Below are 16,952 nucleotides of genomic sequence, written 5' to 3'. Positions count from 1 at the left end.
GTAATCATTAAAACAGGTTGCAGTATTTTTCTTTGGTATTGGAATAATGGTAGCTTTCTTAAAACACACGGGAATGGAAGATTGTAAAAGTAAAAGATTAAAAATATCTGTCAAAACCGCGGCCAACTGGTCTGCACAGGACTTAAGAACCTGTCCTTAAGAACGTTGTTTGGGCCAGTCGCCTTCCATGTGTTCACCCATCTGAAAGTTGCCCTGACTTCAGCCTCCGTGACAGACACGGCTGTATCTTCACCAGCCGGGAGCACCGGCACCAGTGGTTCCGTGATTCCCTTCTCAAAACAAGGGTAATAGGTGTTCAGCTCATCCAGGAGAGAAAAATCACGGGGGATATACAGTAACACTGCTTATTTTAGCTTTATGGTTTGTTATTGTCTGAATACCCCCACCACATTTTGCACACGTCGGCAGAGGCAGCTTGTATTTCTATCTTGTTAGGGTATTGCCTTTTAGCGTCCCTGATAGCTCTCCACAGGTCATACCTCGCTTTCCTTTAAAGGTCAAGATTGCCAGATTTAAAGGCCTTCCATCGTGCCAACAGTTTATTTCGGATATCGATATTTAACCATGGTTTCTTGTTAGGGAAAAGCAAACTGTCTTTGTGGGCACACAGTTATCTTAGTTTTTGGGTCTGTGTTTTTTATGAAACCATTTTGATTACAATGAATAAAATCATCTGGAAGTACTTCTGTAGTTCCATTATATGGATCTTTAATCTGATGGTGACTCACCTGATCTGCCTGGTTTAAAAATGACAGATGATACAGTTCAGTAAATTGGGTTTGATCATTTAGATTTTGTTTTTAGTGTTACCTTTCTCTATTTTGCCTCCAGCCCATGGTCAGGGAACTCAGGGGAGCTTCTGTTGAATCTGTGTAAGCTCCAGAGCCAGAGTGAGCCGGAAAGCTCTGGAATAAATCCCACTTCTTAATTTGTTTTTAAATGCACTGCAAATGAGTGACAAACCCAGCTGGAAATAGACTGAAGCATGTGGCATTTATATTTGTTTAAAAAACCCTTTTGGCTTTTTTTGGTGAAGTACCAAAGAAAATGTATTTAACAGTACTAGCTCATTCACTTCTCACCCATTTTTCTTTTAATGCTCAACAAACTAACTTGATTTAACTTGATGCTCTATTCTATTTAAGACCCCCCCCCCCATCTTCAGCATCAGATGCCTTATCATTTGCATAAAAAGCAATGAAATTCCTTCACAAAAAAGTAGTATAAAATCCAATTGGAAATCCATTTAACCCTTGGATCTTCGTATTTGCAAAGCTTTTACATGTATCCTTTTTCCCCCTTCTGTGATTTCAACTTTGAGAGTTTGTTTTTGTTCAAATGAAATCTGTCACAGGAACTGAGTTGGGGGTTACTAGTATAAAACTTTTTAGTCACTTTTGGGGTGTTCTATAAATGTATATGTTTTTCTGTTCCTGCCTGATTTATCAAATGTATAATCTCCTCCTTTTATTAGTATACTTGTAAGCCTGGCCCACAGCTCCATAAACGAGAAGGGACCCTATGTGGGTTCCAAAAAAAAGATCCAAAACAGTGAATGAGGGAAATCCAAGGCCAGGGTCTAAAGGCGAGCGGGAGTCTAAAGCCAGAAGGAGAAGTCAAGAATCCTGGTCCAGGAACACAATCCAATAATCAAAGTTGAGAAACAGGCTGATGTCCAAAAACCAGGTTAGGAGTCCAGGAGGAAAATAAAAGATCAAGGGCTGAGAACACCAAACTGAAGAAAACCAATCCAGGAATCTACAAGCAGACAAAAGACTTAGGAACAATGATAAAGCAAACAAAGAACAGGGAAGAAAATGGAAGAAGGAGAAAAGGCAAGAATCAGGGAAGAATGTACTAAAGGCTCAAACTAGAGCTCAGAGTATAGGCAACAATACTTAGCACTGCATGAACCATGAGGAGGGTTTAAGTAGGCTATAGGAGGGGAGTAGTTCAGGTGGGTAGCTGCGTCAGCATGCGTAGGCTGCAAAGGAACAAGTAATAGGTTTATTCCATGCTGAAAAAAAGAAGAAAGAGAACACAACGTTTCGGCCGTGGAGCCTTCTTCAGGTGTGAGAGAGACAGGGCAGTAGGCAAAGGTAAAGTAGCGGGAGAACAAAGGTTGGGAGGGAGGAGGAGTGAGAGGCGGGAGCAGGGGACAGAAAGAGAGGCCAATCAAGAGGTGTGAAGTCAGAATGGGTGCAGAGAGGTGTGAAATGAAACTTCCAATGAATGGAGAAAATTAAAAGAACAGTAATCTGTCGTTAAGGGAAGGGAGAATGTGTGATCCTAGCTGCAGAATAATTTTAGTTTCGGTGGTCTTTCTGATGTATGAGTTCGGAAAACCGTCTTTAAGAACACAGACGGAGAGATTAGAGTGGTTTACAGCGCTGTATCACCTGCAAGTACACAGCCACCACCACACTCATTCAAGGCCCCTCAGGACAATTCCGGATCACCCAGACAGCATCTTGTACCTCCAGCAACCTTATTTACTGTATCTCTTGCAGTAAATGCCCAGCCATCTACATTGGGGAAACAGGAAGGAGACTCGGAGACCGCTTCAGAGAACACGTCAGGGCTGTGAAGATTAAAGATCTCACCAAGCCCATTGTTTCTCATTTCACCTCTGACGGCCACGACCACTCTAATCTCTCCGTCTGTGTTCTTAAAGACGGTTTTACATCAGAAAGACCACCGAAACTAAAATTATTCTGCAGCTAGGATCACACATTCTCCCTTCCCTTAACGACAGATTCCTGTTCTTTTAATTTTCTCCATTCATTGGAAGTTTCATTTCACACCTCTCTGCACCCATTCTGTCTTCACACCCCTTGATTGGCCTCTCTTTCTGTCCCCTGCTCCCGCCTCTCACTCCTCCTCCCTCTCAACCTTTGTTCTCACGCTACTTTACCTTTGCCTACTGCCCTGTCTCTCTCACACCTGAAGAAGGCTCCACGGCCGAAACGTTGTGTTCTCTTTCTTCTTTTTTTCAGCATGGAATAAACCTATTACTTGTTCCTTTATAGGAGGGGAGGCGTGGTGACCTAGAGACACTAGGCAAGCAGGGATTGGCTGCTGACGTCTGCTTGATCTGCGTCTCTGCTGCGCAGTTAGAGCAGGCACTAGAGGTTGGGGTGTCCCCTGGTAGCTTGATGGAGGAACTGTAACAAAACTGCTTTGTATGCAAATCCAATAACGTTTGCAATTCATCCAGAAATGCCATGCTTGACACTGTTGGCATGTTCAAGAAAATTAATGTATATTTTTTGTATATATGACACTGACATTAACTTAGAGATCAAGTCAAATGACTTTATTTCAAATTATTATTTATAAAAATGTATCAGTAAAATATGTAACATACAGTATAACATTTTGCAAGATTAGTTGATGAATCAAAATCTAAACAATGAGCTAGAAATAACAAGAAGCATTATTAGGTTTAGAGCAGTACAAATAAATACATAAATGTTATGAATTAAATTGAAACAAATTGCATATAGATTTATTTTAAGTGGAAAGCAAGACTTATTTGTCACTGTGTGTACTTAAGGCTTGTTTTTTTTTGCTGAAATTATAAATATATTCAAATTTCTAAGAAAAAAAGAACAACTTTTCAGTCTGTTTATAATATAATAACTATTATCTTATTGTTGTTAAAGATAAAAATGTAAATATATTTTTCTTTCATTCCTTGCTGTATCAGAATAAAATATATATTATACAGTAGGTCCATACATTATAGAAGATGCATCCTTTTTTGTCTCTTTTAACAGTACATGGATTTCAATTTAGTACAATATAACAGTAGAAGCAGCACAGTAAAAATGCCTGATCTATATTTTCCTCTTTGTTTAAACTAAAAGAAAAAATAATAATTTGAACTCCAAGTTTGATGCAAATGTGACACCCATTGCTTTAATGGAGGATGCAATCTGTTCAATTAACTGGTTCAATTGGTTTACTCTTTCTTTTTTTAGTGTACTTTGATACAAATTACATGATAAATTTGACTAATTAACTTGCTTATTAATATAAATATGACTCTTCTCCATTGCAAAGATAATGGCTAAACAGTTATAATTTAAATGCCATTTCTTTTGAAATTGTTTTGAAAACATTTGCATCTTTTTAACGCAAGTATGCATTAAACAGATGTTAGTTACCAATTAAAGAAAACAATGTTCTCATTACATCAAATTCCTAGGCAACTTAAATTTTAACAAGGCTATTCAAATTTAAGCCTCTACAAATTAAACAATATGTGGATGAAACAGATTGAGCACATCTTATTTACTGTACATCTCATACTGGAGGTGGACTTAACCAAGATAATTATGAGAAACTCAAGTAGGAACCTGCATCAGAATGCATAGGCTACAAAAAGAAAAGATTTATTCCAGAGAGAGGATAGCCTTTTCAGGTTGTGATTTACAGTGTAAATCTCTTCTGAAAATCTTTGGTTGAGTATTAATATACCCTGTACTTTGAAGTTTATCTAACTTTTAAAGTATTTTTGTTCCATTCCTCTGTTGAATTTCTTTCATACTTTCCTTGCTTTGTTGAAAAGGTTGGAAACTTCAAACAAGCAGATAATGACTTTTCAGCAACTCCAGATGCTTTAATATAATAACACATTGAAAACATGTTCTGAAAACTTACAAAGACTTTTTGGAAATAGCATGTTTTCTGCACAGTTAAAAAAATTGAGATGAGGGATTCTTAATTAATGCAATTAATACAATATTTACATATGTATACATAAGAAGGTATTCCATTGGTTTGTATTGTTGCTCTTCATTCCAATTTGAAGTCTACAAAAAGAGTGAATACAACAGTGAATTGTAGCCAGTGATAATACACCATGAACAATAATGACTGCGAAAATCAATGTCCTTGGTTAGCATAGTCATAATATTATTTAAGGTCATAATATTAAAAGTACTGGTGATTAACAATTTAATTCTATATGTTTTGTTATACAGTAGACCACTGCTGATCCAGTGAGCCACAATTACACCTGCTATAAGACACCTGTGATTAATTGCAATTTTAATAAAAATACTTAGCTTGAATGACCTAAGCTATGTAGTTAAAATAAAAAAGGTACAGCGAGTGAAATGTTAAAGTAATTATAATATTTTCATACTAATAAACACATTTAGAAATTGAAATTAAATTATGTATTATTTAGTTATTCAAATCAATTAAATTCTTAACTTGAAGAGACTTTGAATATGCTTTCTTAATATAGGCGGTTCCCCATGGGCCAAAACTTCGAGTTGGATAGTGGAATGATGAATAAAAATATTCTTTTGTCTACAAGAATAAGAATTTGTAAGATTTGCTCTTCACAATATTTTTTTATCAACCAAAATAATCCATGGACCTTCTATATTGCTGGATTTGGTATCTTGAAAAACACCATAAATGCTGGGAATGTTTACAGATGCAGCCATTCAAAGTGCGCGTTACAGACACATACCGGAGGTAACTGGCTATGGCGTCGCGCACTGTGACGCACGATGACGCTCGGTACCGCGGTACGTGATTGGTTACTCAATTCCTAAGTGCAAAAAATGTCTAGCAGGTTAATTTGTAACAGGGACTGCCTTTAATTTAAGTACTTTACTAGTAGAATAAAGAGTTATGTATGTATAAACAGTATATAAAGCATATTTATAATAAAGCAAAAGTTATCCAAGTATAAATCAAGTGTAAAAATTATAAATAAATACTAACACCCACCTCTTGCTGAGAGCTGAAACATCATTTCTTTACAAAAGAGGATTGAGCTTTTGAAGAGCTTTCAGTTTTGGATGGTTGAGCATACTAAAAGTATAAAGAAAGAACTCTTTATTCATAAATTCATGTCTTCATTTTAAACGTTGTCTTATTTAAAAAGTTCACAATCAACTCACCACAGAATTGACGTATTTCAAAAGGGCTTCTCGCACCTACAGTCAAACAAAAATAGATAATAAGTAAAAAAAAGAATTATCATGAATATCAAGACAAATCAAAATCACTTTTGCATTGTTTACAATTGTACGTCTATCAGTTCTGATGCTAATGTTTCTAAATACTCCTGAATAAAACACATTTTAAGGGTCGAAAACATTTAAAACCTTTAAAACATTTAAAACCTACAGAACATGTCACTTTTCACCATGTCAGAGATAAAGTGTGCTGGTATTATGAGGGCAATGCTCAACAGACTTACCTTTTTTTCCGTAAGACATCCAGTAATCAAAATAAACAGACCCTATAAATATATGATACAAAGGAAAAAAATAAGGCATTCTATTTTTACTTTAGCCACATAAGGTAACAAAATAAAATAATTAAGTCATATTCTTACCTGGAAAGAGTTCAATATAATAAAAGCGTAATGAATTAGTTTAACATATAGTCCATCATTTAAATCCAGTGTAAAAATTAAAAATCCAAGAATCCACGTTACTCCAAAAACAGGTGTCAAAAAGATCACTGCCTTAAGAATACTCTTGAGAGTCTCTTTTTCATCCATTTTAGTGCCTTCTGAAACTGAAGGTCTCAATAACTTGGTAATGACCACAGCCATGGCAAAGAAATTAATTATAACAATGGTTAAAACAGGAAACACAAAAGAAAATATGGACCCATGAAGAGCTTGACTGTAAATTAACCAGCAAGTTTCTGGATTGTGGTACGCTGATCCAAAGTAAACGTATGTGGCGGCTACAATGATTGAAGGACAAATGTAGCCAACAATAAATGAAAAAGACAAGTAGACTTTCTTTCTCATCTGGTGGAAGATGAAAACAAGTTGGTGGAGAAGCATAGTGCTTAAACACAGCATCCAAAAAAACATGGCTAAATAACAGAAATGTTTTACAATCGTAAGGCCTAAACACAATGTTGGGCTAAGCTTCTCAGGAAAGGAAGAACCCAGAAAGCTGCAGTCTGCAATTAGCAAATTTAAAGAAATGTTAACAAGGGCTGTATGACGAAAATGAGAAATGTTTGATTTAACCACAGTGTTCCACACTAGGAATTCTATTACAATACAGAGGAGCAGAGAACATATGGAAACTCCCATACCAACGTACGTTAATTCATCCCCGAAAGGCAGTGATATAGGGAATTTTGACATCAGCACGGAGAAGGAAGTCAAATGGTTACAATCACAGGTGGAAAAATTTGTAGAATCTTTTTTGATCCACTGACAGCCTGCTTCCGACCATTTATTAGTACTGAAGTCCCAAAAAACACATTTGATCTCGTAATTTAGAGCTCTTTCTTTGGACATGCTGAATATCATTCTGATGTTACCGTTGTTGTTTGTTGAATTTATAAGCGTGATTGATTGAACAGAACTGACTACATCAGTATCTGAGATGTTGTTTGGCAGAAGTTTACCGATTGTCTTAAAAACCATTGTTTTCAGAACTCCATCTTCGATACCATTCATGCTTACCATGTTATTGAAAAGGCTTAAATTTTTAATGCAATTAGGGTTTTCTTTGACAACACATCCTTTAAACTCAATATTTGAAGAATTAATGTTCAATGAGGTATTCTGCAGTTTTGTATTCTCTATGAGCTTTTCAACAGAGTTGAGGTATACAGCAGATACCAATTCAGGTTCATACACTTTCTCTGTCTGGTTCCAGGAATTTGTTAGATTTTCGTTCAACATATTGCTTGCCGAAGTTAGCATGTTCTGAAACAGAAAATAGAACTTAGTTTTGGGAATATCTCACTTTGTTATACCTTCATTAGCCTGTCTTACAAACTGTCCTCTTTCATTTGCAATTGTAAGACCATTAATACTGAGGGGCAATTAAAATGCAACATCTTATTCAAGAAAACTATTCCGTATAACCTCAGATCACATGTGGTGCCAATCTACTGTAAATTAACAATCCATTAAAAAGTGGAGACAACAAGGGGGGAAGAAGAAGACAGAAGATCACAAGAAAGACATCCAAGGTGAGAGCACCTCGTCCCAGACCACCCAAAAAGACCAGATTGGAGCTAAGTATTTGAACTTTGTTATTAGGAAACACCCTTGGTAAAAGACGGCCTGTCCTGGTTTGTGGGTGCATTTTTGAATAGGGAGACAGATTCCCTAATTCTGCAGGTTGTATTATACTTAGTTTAGAAGGCAGTCTATCTCTTCTTTTGGCCTCTGGAGGCATTATGCCTATTATTAGGCATAAAAAACTTGGTAGCAATCTGGGTTTTTTTCTGGGTGGTTAGAAAAGGCCTCTGGGATGCCTTATTTTTTATTGTAAATTTGTAAATAGTGACACTTGTGTTGCACGTTTATGTTGAGTGTAGTTTAGTGTGTGCCACTGTCATTGTTAATAAATATAAATATTTGTTTAACACTTTATGCCTGTAGAGACCAAGAGATTCGAGCCTGAAGTGTCCGTTCGTTAAGCCAAGCTTTATTTTATGCATACAAGGAACCACAATAAGGACCACAGTAGTTATAGTATGTATAGTAGCTCAAAGGGGATATGACTCTACACTTTTGTCTATACTTTTCTCTACACCCTCCCCCTCCTGTCTTTGAAATAGCTTTTTCAAGAAACTCCAGGACTCAGAAAGCACTTAAACATTCATTTCTTATCAGGAATTTAGTATAAACATTCCCCATCAGGGAGTTTAGTACAGAAGATGGGAGTTCAGTACAGGGAGGGAGAAATGTGTGCTAAAGCAAGGGTGAAGGTTTAGCATGTGAATTCAGCAGGGTAAAGAGTAACATGCAGATTCTGCTAGCAGACTCCCTATTGCCTTAATCATTACTCCTTCCTCCAAAGCTGTGCCACAGAACAAAGAGTTCATGTCCTCTACTCTAACAACCACTTTGGTATATTCTTGGCAACATCTTTGACTGTTTAATTTACTTGCTGATTTATCCTCTGAGTCAGCTTCTGATTTTCTCCATTTTCATAACTCCCCATTTGTAACAATAGTGTTAATGGAAAAGGTATTTCAAGAAGAGTCAGAAACAGAATTAAGCTACTATTCTACACCTGAGGAAGGTTCCATAGCCAAAACATTGTGTCTCTTTTCTTTTCCTTTCAACATAGAATAAACATTTACCTGTTCCAAATTGAAATATGTGAAATTTTGACTATAATGTGTTATGTGATATGTGTGGCACAAAGGATTAAAGTACACAACTAGGAGTAAAATGACTGTAAAAACATTACATTTTTAATGTATTTGAAAGCTATTTAAGCACTACTGTTCTTATTATTCCAATTTAATTTTAGATCATTAAGTGAAATAGAAAATGCTTACAAATAAAAGGTGCTCCTCAAATGTAGAATTTGTGTTGTTAGAAACCTTGTATATAGTATTAAGAATATCCACTGAAGTTTTTAGGTCTGCATATGAGTCAATAGATGTTGTGTTCGCAGTAGTATTTTTTAGGCGATCAAACAGTGTTTCCGCAATATTTGCAATTGCTCCCTGTCCCTTTAGTAGATTCTGCAAGCAAAACAGAAATACATTATGCACAGATTTCCCGTTTACAATTATGCATTAATAATTAAAAGAAAAATAGTTAATTGTAGTGCCATCTTTTTTTTGTCCAGTTTGCATTTTACAATTAAATGCTCACATTTATTTTTTCATTTTCCAGTTTGAATATAACTCTACTATTGTTTTATGTTGGAAGCGCACACAATATGAAATTTGTAGTTTTGATCTGTGCTATTTTTATTTGATTTCAGATTCATTGCAGTCTTATTGAATCACTATTATAGTTCTTTAAAACTATTATAGATTTAGATTGATAGGAAAAGATGAACCTGAGCTGTTTGAAGTACAGTACATTCAGTTCTCGACCGATAATTGTTTGGATTGTTATATAGTAATATAATAAACCTCAATATTTGTGAGTTCAATATTCATGACTTTACCCTATTCATCTAAAATGTTTAGTGACCACTTTTTCCACATTCACAGTCATAATTCACTTGTTTACGGGGTGTGCAATAGAAGAGAAAACGCAAGCACCTACTTCCGCAGCATTTTAATTTCATGGATCAAGTGTATCTCACTCAACCTGGGTAATGCTTTAGTTATTCTGCTTCCTTCATAAATGTATTAGGTATACATTATGTGCAGACTGGTTATTAGAGTAATGTTTATACGTGACTCATTTAATGCTACAAAATAAAAAAAAATAATTAAATATTAAATAACAAAAAAAAGCTCTGTGGTCCCCTAAGTTATCACAATCTCAGTTCTTGCATGGATCATGAAAAAGGATAAGAAAATAAATTGTAAGGGGGAGATTTAGACAAATCATAAGACAAATCATAAATCAACCTAGGTCTCAACATCAGCAAAACTAAAGAGCTGAACGTTGACTTCAGGAGACAAGGAAAAGTCCACTCTCCCATCTACTTTGAAGGGACTGCGGTGGACTGGAGGGCTTGTGTACTTTTGCACAGTTTTTAACAAATATGGGTACTGTCATACTGGTACCACACTCGTTGTTTACATTGTTATTGTTATTGTATTTACTGTCTATTGTCTTGTCTGCTGTTCTGTATATACTGCACCTGAGAGACTAATGAAAAACACTTTTTATTTTGCTATGCACCTGTGTAAGTATAACAACAAATAAAATTGAATTGAATAGCAGGAGTGAGTTGGCTGAGTGGGAGAGGAGTAAATACACAATTTATTTTCTTGACAGTTGTTAAGTTGCTGTAATAAATTGTTTTACCATACAGCAGTGCTGCATTGATAATAGTAATAAAAACAATGTCAAAAGTAAACAAAGTTACTCTGTGAAAAATAAGAAAAAATAACTCTAACACAGCATAAGCTATAATCAGTGTAAAGTAAAGTGTTGTTTGTTTGCACTTTAATTTGAATTATAGGGGATTACAATGCTTTTAAAACATTTCTACTACTCACTTTCATTAAAAGTAACAGAATGTCTGAAATATCTAACATTTATAACTAAAAATATTGCCTTGGAAATATTCAGTTATGCAAGCAGCAGAACCATGTCCTGTTTTCAACATAAGGTATGCCGTATTCACAAATTCACCATTTGCAGAAACCCAAAGGAACATTAATTCTAACGTTTAACTGTAAACTCTGGATGAGATATTGAAATTACCTGATTTGTACTTAGGGTTTTTCATAGTGATGAAATGCACATTTTCAAATTGAATACATTTCTTTCAAATACCCTTTAATTCCTAAAAGCAATCAGACTTAATACACCTCATCTGTTTAAGTTTTTTGTTGTTGTTGTATGGGATTCCTAGTGTTTCTTATGACTTCTCCCATATTCACATAAAACAGAACAGTTAATCAATAAAAATATTATACCTACTTGTAAGATCCCACTTTAATGGTTGTGTAGCATGGTGAAACTGCGCAATACAATTCACCATTTTGCAGGAATTAGGTAACCAACACTGATGTAAATATAACTTTCTCAACCTGACCAACACTGGTGTAAATATAACCTTCTCACATGCTTTATGGGCTTTGTTCAGTAGCAGTGGCAACTGCCTCATTCCAGCCACTGTTTGGCCAGTCTCGCTCTGTCTGTGAACCACATTTGGAACCTTCTACTAATCATAAACAATCTCACCTAATTTCTCAATGTGTGTATGACTACAAGTATCTATCCCAAAACCCGAGTAGACAACCCTTGTCTATACTCCAAGTCTTTCAACAGGGCAACCAGCTTCCAGGCAGTTGTAACCAATTTCTTAATATAAGGGTTTTCCCCGTTTCTAGAGAGTCACAATGTGATTCTCTGACAGCCTACCCCAGTTTTAATACTCCAGCTCCAGCAGCTTTGTTTCATGTCTCCATAAGAGAGTGACTAAGGGAGTGTGCACCCCAACCTATTTTCCATCCATCAGTTTCCTAACCACTTCTTGCAATTCTGGGGTGCTGTAAGTAAGTGTCTATCCCAGCAAGCACTGCGCACAAGGCAGGGTACACCATGCACAGTATGCCAGTAGATTTCAAGGCAGATTTTCCCAAAGGTTAATAAACCTACTGTACCAATATGTCTTTGGATTGCGGGAGGAAACTTACTTACCCAGAGAAATCCCATACAAACACTGGGAGCACATACAAACCAGAACTGATCCTGGGGCCCCAACAGTGGCAGTAATTATAATCACTGCACCACAATGCTGCCTTCCAACCTGTTTTTTCAAAGAAAAAAATATCTTCACTTCTAGAGTGTAGAAAATCCAGCTGCAGGTCAACTAAAAATGCCACACATATAATTTGCATAGCTGGGAAATCATACATTTTGGACTGTGCGTGACAGCTGGTGGTACAGTAGGTTGCCTAGAAGCTCTGTCTTAAGATGAGTGTTGCAGATAATAAATACCAGTGGTGTCACTGTGATTGGTTTAAGTATGTTACTGAAGATCTATAGCTGTTGCCTTTGGATTTATGGTTACATTCTTAAACATTGTCACACACAACTTCAAGGTATTTGTCACTGAATCAGTAGGTTTACATTGACACTACAGAGAAAAGCAATAGATTCATTTTTTTTAGGAATAAGTTTAGTGTCTTCCCCCCGCTTGTGGAAGTCAATCACCATTTGCCTGCAGTCTTTGAAGTGCTTTCTGACCTTAACCATGATGACACTTAGTATTACTGTTTTTTCAATATAATTTCTGAAGCTTCTATTGCATTTCAAAAGAGCAGAATGTTACTGTTGATTAGTTTTTGTGAATTATATTTAAATGGATATGATTTTACTCTGTGTAATGTTATTTTGTTTAGAATATGACATTACTAGAATTTTTAAGTTAGAGTACTCAGTTTGTAGTTCATTCTGTTTACAACAATTTTGTGTTTGTTACATAACATTTTGTGTTTTGATCTTGGATAATTAGGGATTGATTGTACAAATCATGATAATTAGAGGTCATTGAACGCACCTACTCATTCTGTTGCAAATGATTTGAACTCACTAAAGAAATATTAGTGAAAACCTCATCCTCATATGTCATAAGGTCATCCTTATGTCAACCTTGTCTATTTCAGTCAAACAAATATGTATCTAATTGCTGGTAGGGTCTTTCTGTCACTAAATGAGGACTGTTGTTGTCAACTGTGGTTGTTGTCATGATCTGTAGGTGAAGCACAATTTGCATGTTGTATTCATGTATGCAATATATGCATTCATGCTCATAACCTCTCCTTCCTTCTCTCTCATGGCCCTTCTTTTCCATTTTTCCGCTGCCAAATGACATTCATATATCATGTTCGGAATATCTTTGGAAAGCTTTGCTAGAATTATTAACTTGTATATCATGTGAAGATGAAGTCATCAAACAACAGTTAGATCATTTCTGTTTATCCAGTAACCATGGACGGGTAGAGAACAGGAATATTTATAATAAAGACTACCCTTTCAGAATGAAGGTTTTCAAAGTCAGGTACAGTATGACATTGTCAGTTCCACACAGGCTTTAATTTCTTTATTTCATGTTCTAGGCAATCAGTTTTGTCAACATCAAAAGACAATGTGTCTGCTGAGTACAGTACATTTACTTTATATAATTTGCTGTCCTTATGCGATAACATATAACCAAAACTACTCACGAGTTCTATTCGTATTTCAACACGTTCAATGATAAACATCATGATTCCTTCCCTCTTGGGAACAGCAATTTTAAAACACTAAAGTTCCTTTAGGTCTCTGCAAATGGCGGTTTTTCAAATGCAGAACTTATGGTAATACCTTATGAGGAAAATAAGCTATTGTTTCATGGCTAACAAAACAAGCATTTCTGTAGTAATATTTTTGTCATAACTGTTAACTATTTCAGAAATAGTGTTACTATGTACAGTATTGTGAGAGAGAGCTAATAGTGGACTTTCGGAGACACAGACCACACACTCACAGCCCACTCAGTATTGATGGAACGGAAGTGGAAACAGTCACCAGCTTTAGGTTTTTGGGAATTCACATCTCTAAAGATCTAACCTGGACTGTGAACACTGACTTTATCATGAAGAAGGCTCAGCAGCGCCTTTATTTCCTGAGGTGCCTCAAGCAATGGGGGATGCCAATACATGTGTTGGTGAACTTCTACCGCTGCACTATCGAGAGCGTCCCCACCAACGGGATCACCGTGTGGTATGGCAACACCTCTTCGCGATGAAAGAAAGGCACTGCAGAGAATGGTCAATATGGCCCAGAAGATCATCGGCTGCGGTCTCACCGAGATTAAACAGCTCTATGAGGACTGCTGCCGTGGTAGAATTCTGGCCATCACAGAGGACAGTCACCACCCGGGCATGAGCTCTTCACCCCACTGCCCTCAGGCAAGAGATATAAGAGCATACGGACACTTACCACTAGATTCTTCAATAGCTTCTATCCACAAGCAGTGAGACTGGCGAACACATTTAGCCATCCCCCTCGGAACACACCTACAACATCACCATCTACCTCATTGTAATTTATTTATTGTACGTCTCCAGTCATTGTTTACACGTCTGTATTGTTTACATTCAAACTGTCTGCATGTTTACTTGCACATTGTCTATTGTTTGTACATTGTCTTGATGCACTGTTTGCACTTTGTTTTGTTTTTAACACTTGTTTTACAATCGAGAGACTTTCTGTAAGTAAGAATTCCATTGTACCAGTACCGGTTACATATGGCAATAAAGTTCAAGTTCAAGTTCAGTTCAGGATATTGTTAGTAAGTATGTTTTAAAGGAAATAAATACTGTAAATTCAAAACCAAGCATTGTTTTTGCCCCCTATAATTCAAGTTATTGCATATAAAAACAAATAACGTAGTAATTTATTTGAGTAATTATTGATACTTTTAATAAATTCAAATTGTAGATCACTGTTATGATATTATAACTTACCCTTTACTAGAGTTAGTTTTTTCATTCTTAGTAAAGCCCATTGTGTTTATTTTTTCAATATTCTTTGTATTATTATATATGCGATACAACTGTACTGAATCAAGTTTATTAGAGCACAGTAGAACTGGGACTGTGATATTTAGGGATTATCATAAGGGAACACAGTTTTTTTTGTTATTTAACATTTAACACTCACATACAGGCATTACTCTCAAGTTGTTACATCCCAGAACTGGGTGTTGGTAGCATGGTTTGAAATAACTAGGATAAAAACTTAAAGATCATATGATTCCATTTGTCCATACTGTATGTCCATGAGTCCTAGGCATCTTAAGGCAGTAAGAAAACATGTGTGGTCTGATCACTTCGAAAACCAAAGTGCAGGTGTTGTGTAGGTGTTCTCTGATGCTCCTTGAGTTTGTTTGTGTGGATACATTTTCCCAGTAAATTATAAAAGCACTTTCTATGTAATTCATGTCAGCTTTCAATAAATTTCAAATTACTCCAGTACCCTCTGGCAACACAATATGCCCGATTGTCATGTGCTTATAATACAGTATCTCCTTTTGTGAACCAATTTGTATTTTTCCTGTAACAGAACAGAACAAAGTGGTACTCTGCAAATTGTAGGCATTCACCTTGGAAAACAGTAAATTGATGCTCGATATTGAAAAGATTGTATCGATGTTGTCGAACCTGATTTCAAAAGAATTTATTTTACTGGTTGAGATTTTGTACATGAATATCCAGATTTTGCTAAGTAATCACAAATAAATTTAGATTTTTATATTTATATCTTGAATTAAAAGAGAGTGTAGAATGCTGTAAAAAGGAATTCTTGATGAGGTCATCAAATAACAAATGAAACAGTAGTAAACCTTTGTGGGTATTTTTAACGATTTGCACACTTTACATTAAGACATCAGACTCGTTTGTTTTCATTTTTCCTGTTGCACACATACCTTTGTAATTATACATCTTTATAGTTTGAAGTTTTTAAAGAAACATACCAATGCAATCTGAAGCATGTTGGACAATGCTGGATTAACACAGTTTTTCACTTCCTCCTTCCAAATGTTGGGAGCTGTACATTTTCTTTGTCTGTTTCCTTTTTTGTCTCCAGTACATTGTAGTGTTGATATAAAGTTCGCCTTAGTCTTTGGCCAACCCTCATCTGCTGAGCAATTTTGTGTGCCATCTATTATAATAAGGGAACACAGTTTTTTTGTTATTTAACATTTAACACTCACATACAGGCATTACTTTCATAACAAGTTGTTACATTTGAATGAAACTGAAATTGAATGAAAACGATGACTGTATAATTGACAATTCTGCTTTTCCTATTATGCATAAAAGCTTCACAATAGATTCAAAGGTAGAGGCTAGAAATGTAATAAAACTTAAAACAGCTTTAAATATGTGAATTAGGTTTCACATGGCGTACCAGACTCCAAGCAAATCTATTATACAATGATACGTATAGAATACTGATGTTATTTACATTCTAAACTGTGAGAGGTTTGTTGATTGAATAGCATTGCTTCTTAGGATAACCAAATATTTAACTTTGAAAGTTATGTTATTTCATAAAAACACTAGGTGTTCATTGAATAATATTTGTGTTCAGTTACAATTGCCTAAATGAGTGATTAAGAATAAGTAATCACTGAAGAAATTCCATGTAATTATCATGTAATATATTTATATTGTCATTATGTGATTATGTTTCATTAAGTTTCTGTTATTGTCATTTTTTTCCCTTCTGTATTGAGTTTACTAGTACATTTATGGGACCACCTTGCTAATGCCATCAGCAAAACCTGACCAGCCAGCCTCCGGCAGTCTCAGAAAACCAACTTTAAAAGCATAGCATAGCAACATAATGCAACTACCTGGTGTTTAACCACAAAGTCTCTGATATGGAATTAAAAGTACACGCAGTGAAAGTATAGTAAGACTGGTGCCACAAAAAGAAAGCACACACATTCTGAAAATTAGGCAACAATAGGACAATCCAAGGTGGTGTCAATAAA

At 35.7% G+C, this 16,952-nt stretch overlaps 1 protein-coding gene across 1 annotated transcript in view; it reads right to left on the bottom strand.

Annotated features, from left to right (window-relative positions):
* Positions 1-3,420: 3,420 nt before the first annotated feature.
* The window catches only part of adgrf3b (adhesion G protein-coupled receptor F3b), a 40,731-nt gene continuing 27,199 nt past the window's right edge, over positions 3,421-16,952 (bottom strand). The window contains exons 13-19 of the mRNA XM_015349887.2: positions 15,927-16,114; positions 9,322-9,510; positions 6,386-7,729; positions 6,248-6,289; positions 5,946-5,981; positions 5,773-5,856; positions 3,421-4,838 (exon numbers count right to left, since the gene is read on the bottom strand). Of these exons, the coding sequence (XP_015205373.1) occupies positions 5,794-5,856; positions 5,946-5,981; positions 6,248-6,289; positions 6,386-7,729; positions 9,322-9,510; positions 15,927-16,114 (1,862 nt within the window). The 3' untranslated portion in view covers positions 3,421-4,838; positions 5,773-5,793. The remainder of the gene's footprint in view (positions 4,839-5,772; positions 5,857-5,945; positions 5,982-6,247; positions 6,290-6,385; positions 7,730-9,321; positions 9,511-15,926; positions 16,115-16,952) is intronic.

This window comes from Lepisosteus oculatus, chromosome 2 (genome assembly GCF_040954835.1).
Source record: "Lepisosteus oculatus isolate fLepOcu1 chromosome 2, fLepOcu1.hap2, whole genome shotgun sequence".
NCBI classification, from domain to species: Eukaryota; Metazoa; Chordata; class Actinopteri; order Semionotiformes; family Lepisosteidae; genus Lepisosteus; species Lepisosteus oculatus.
This window is presented reverse-complemented; position numbering and strand designations above follow the sequence as displayed.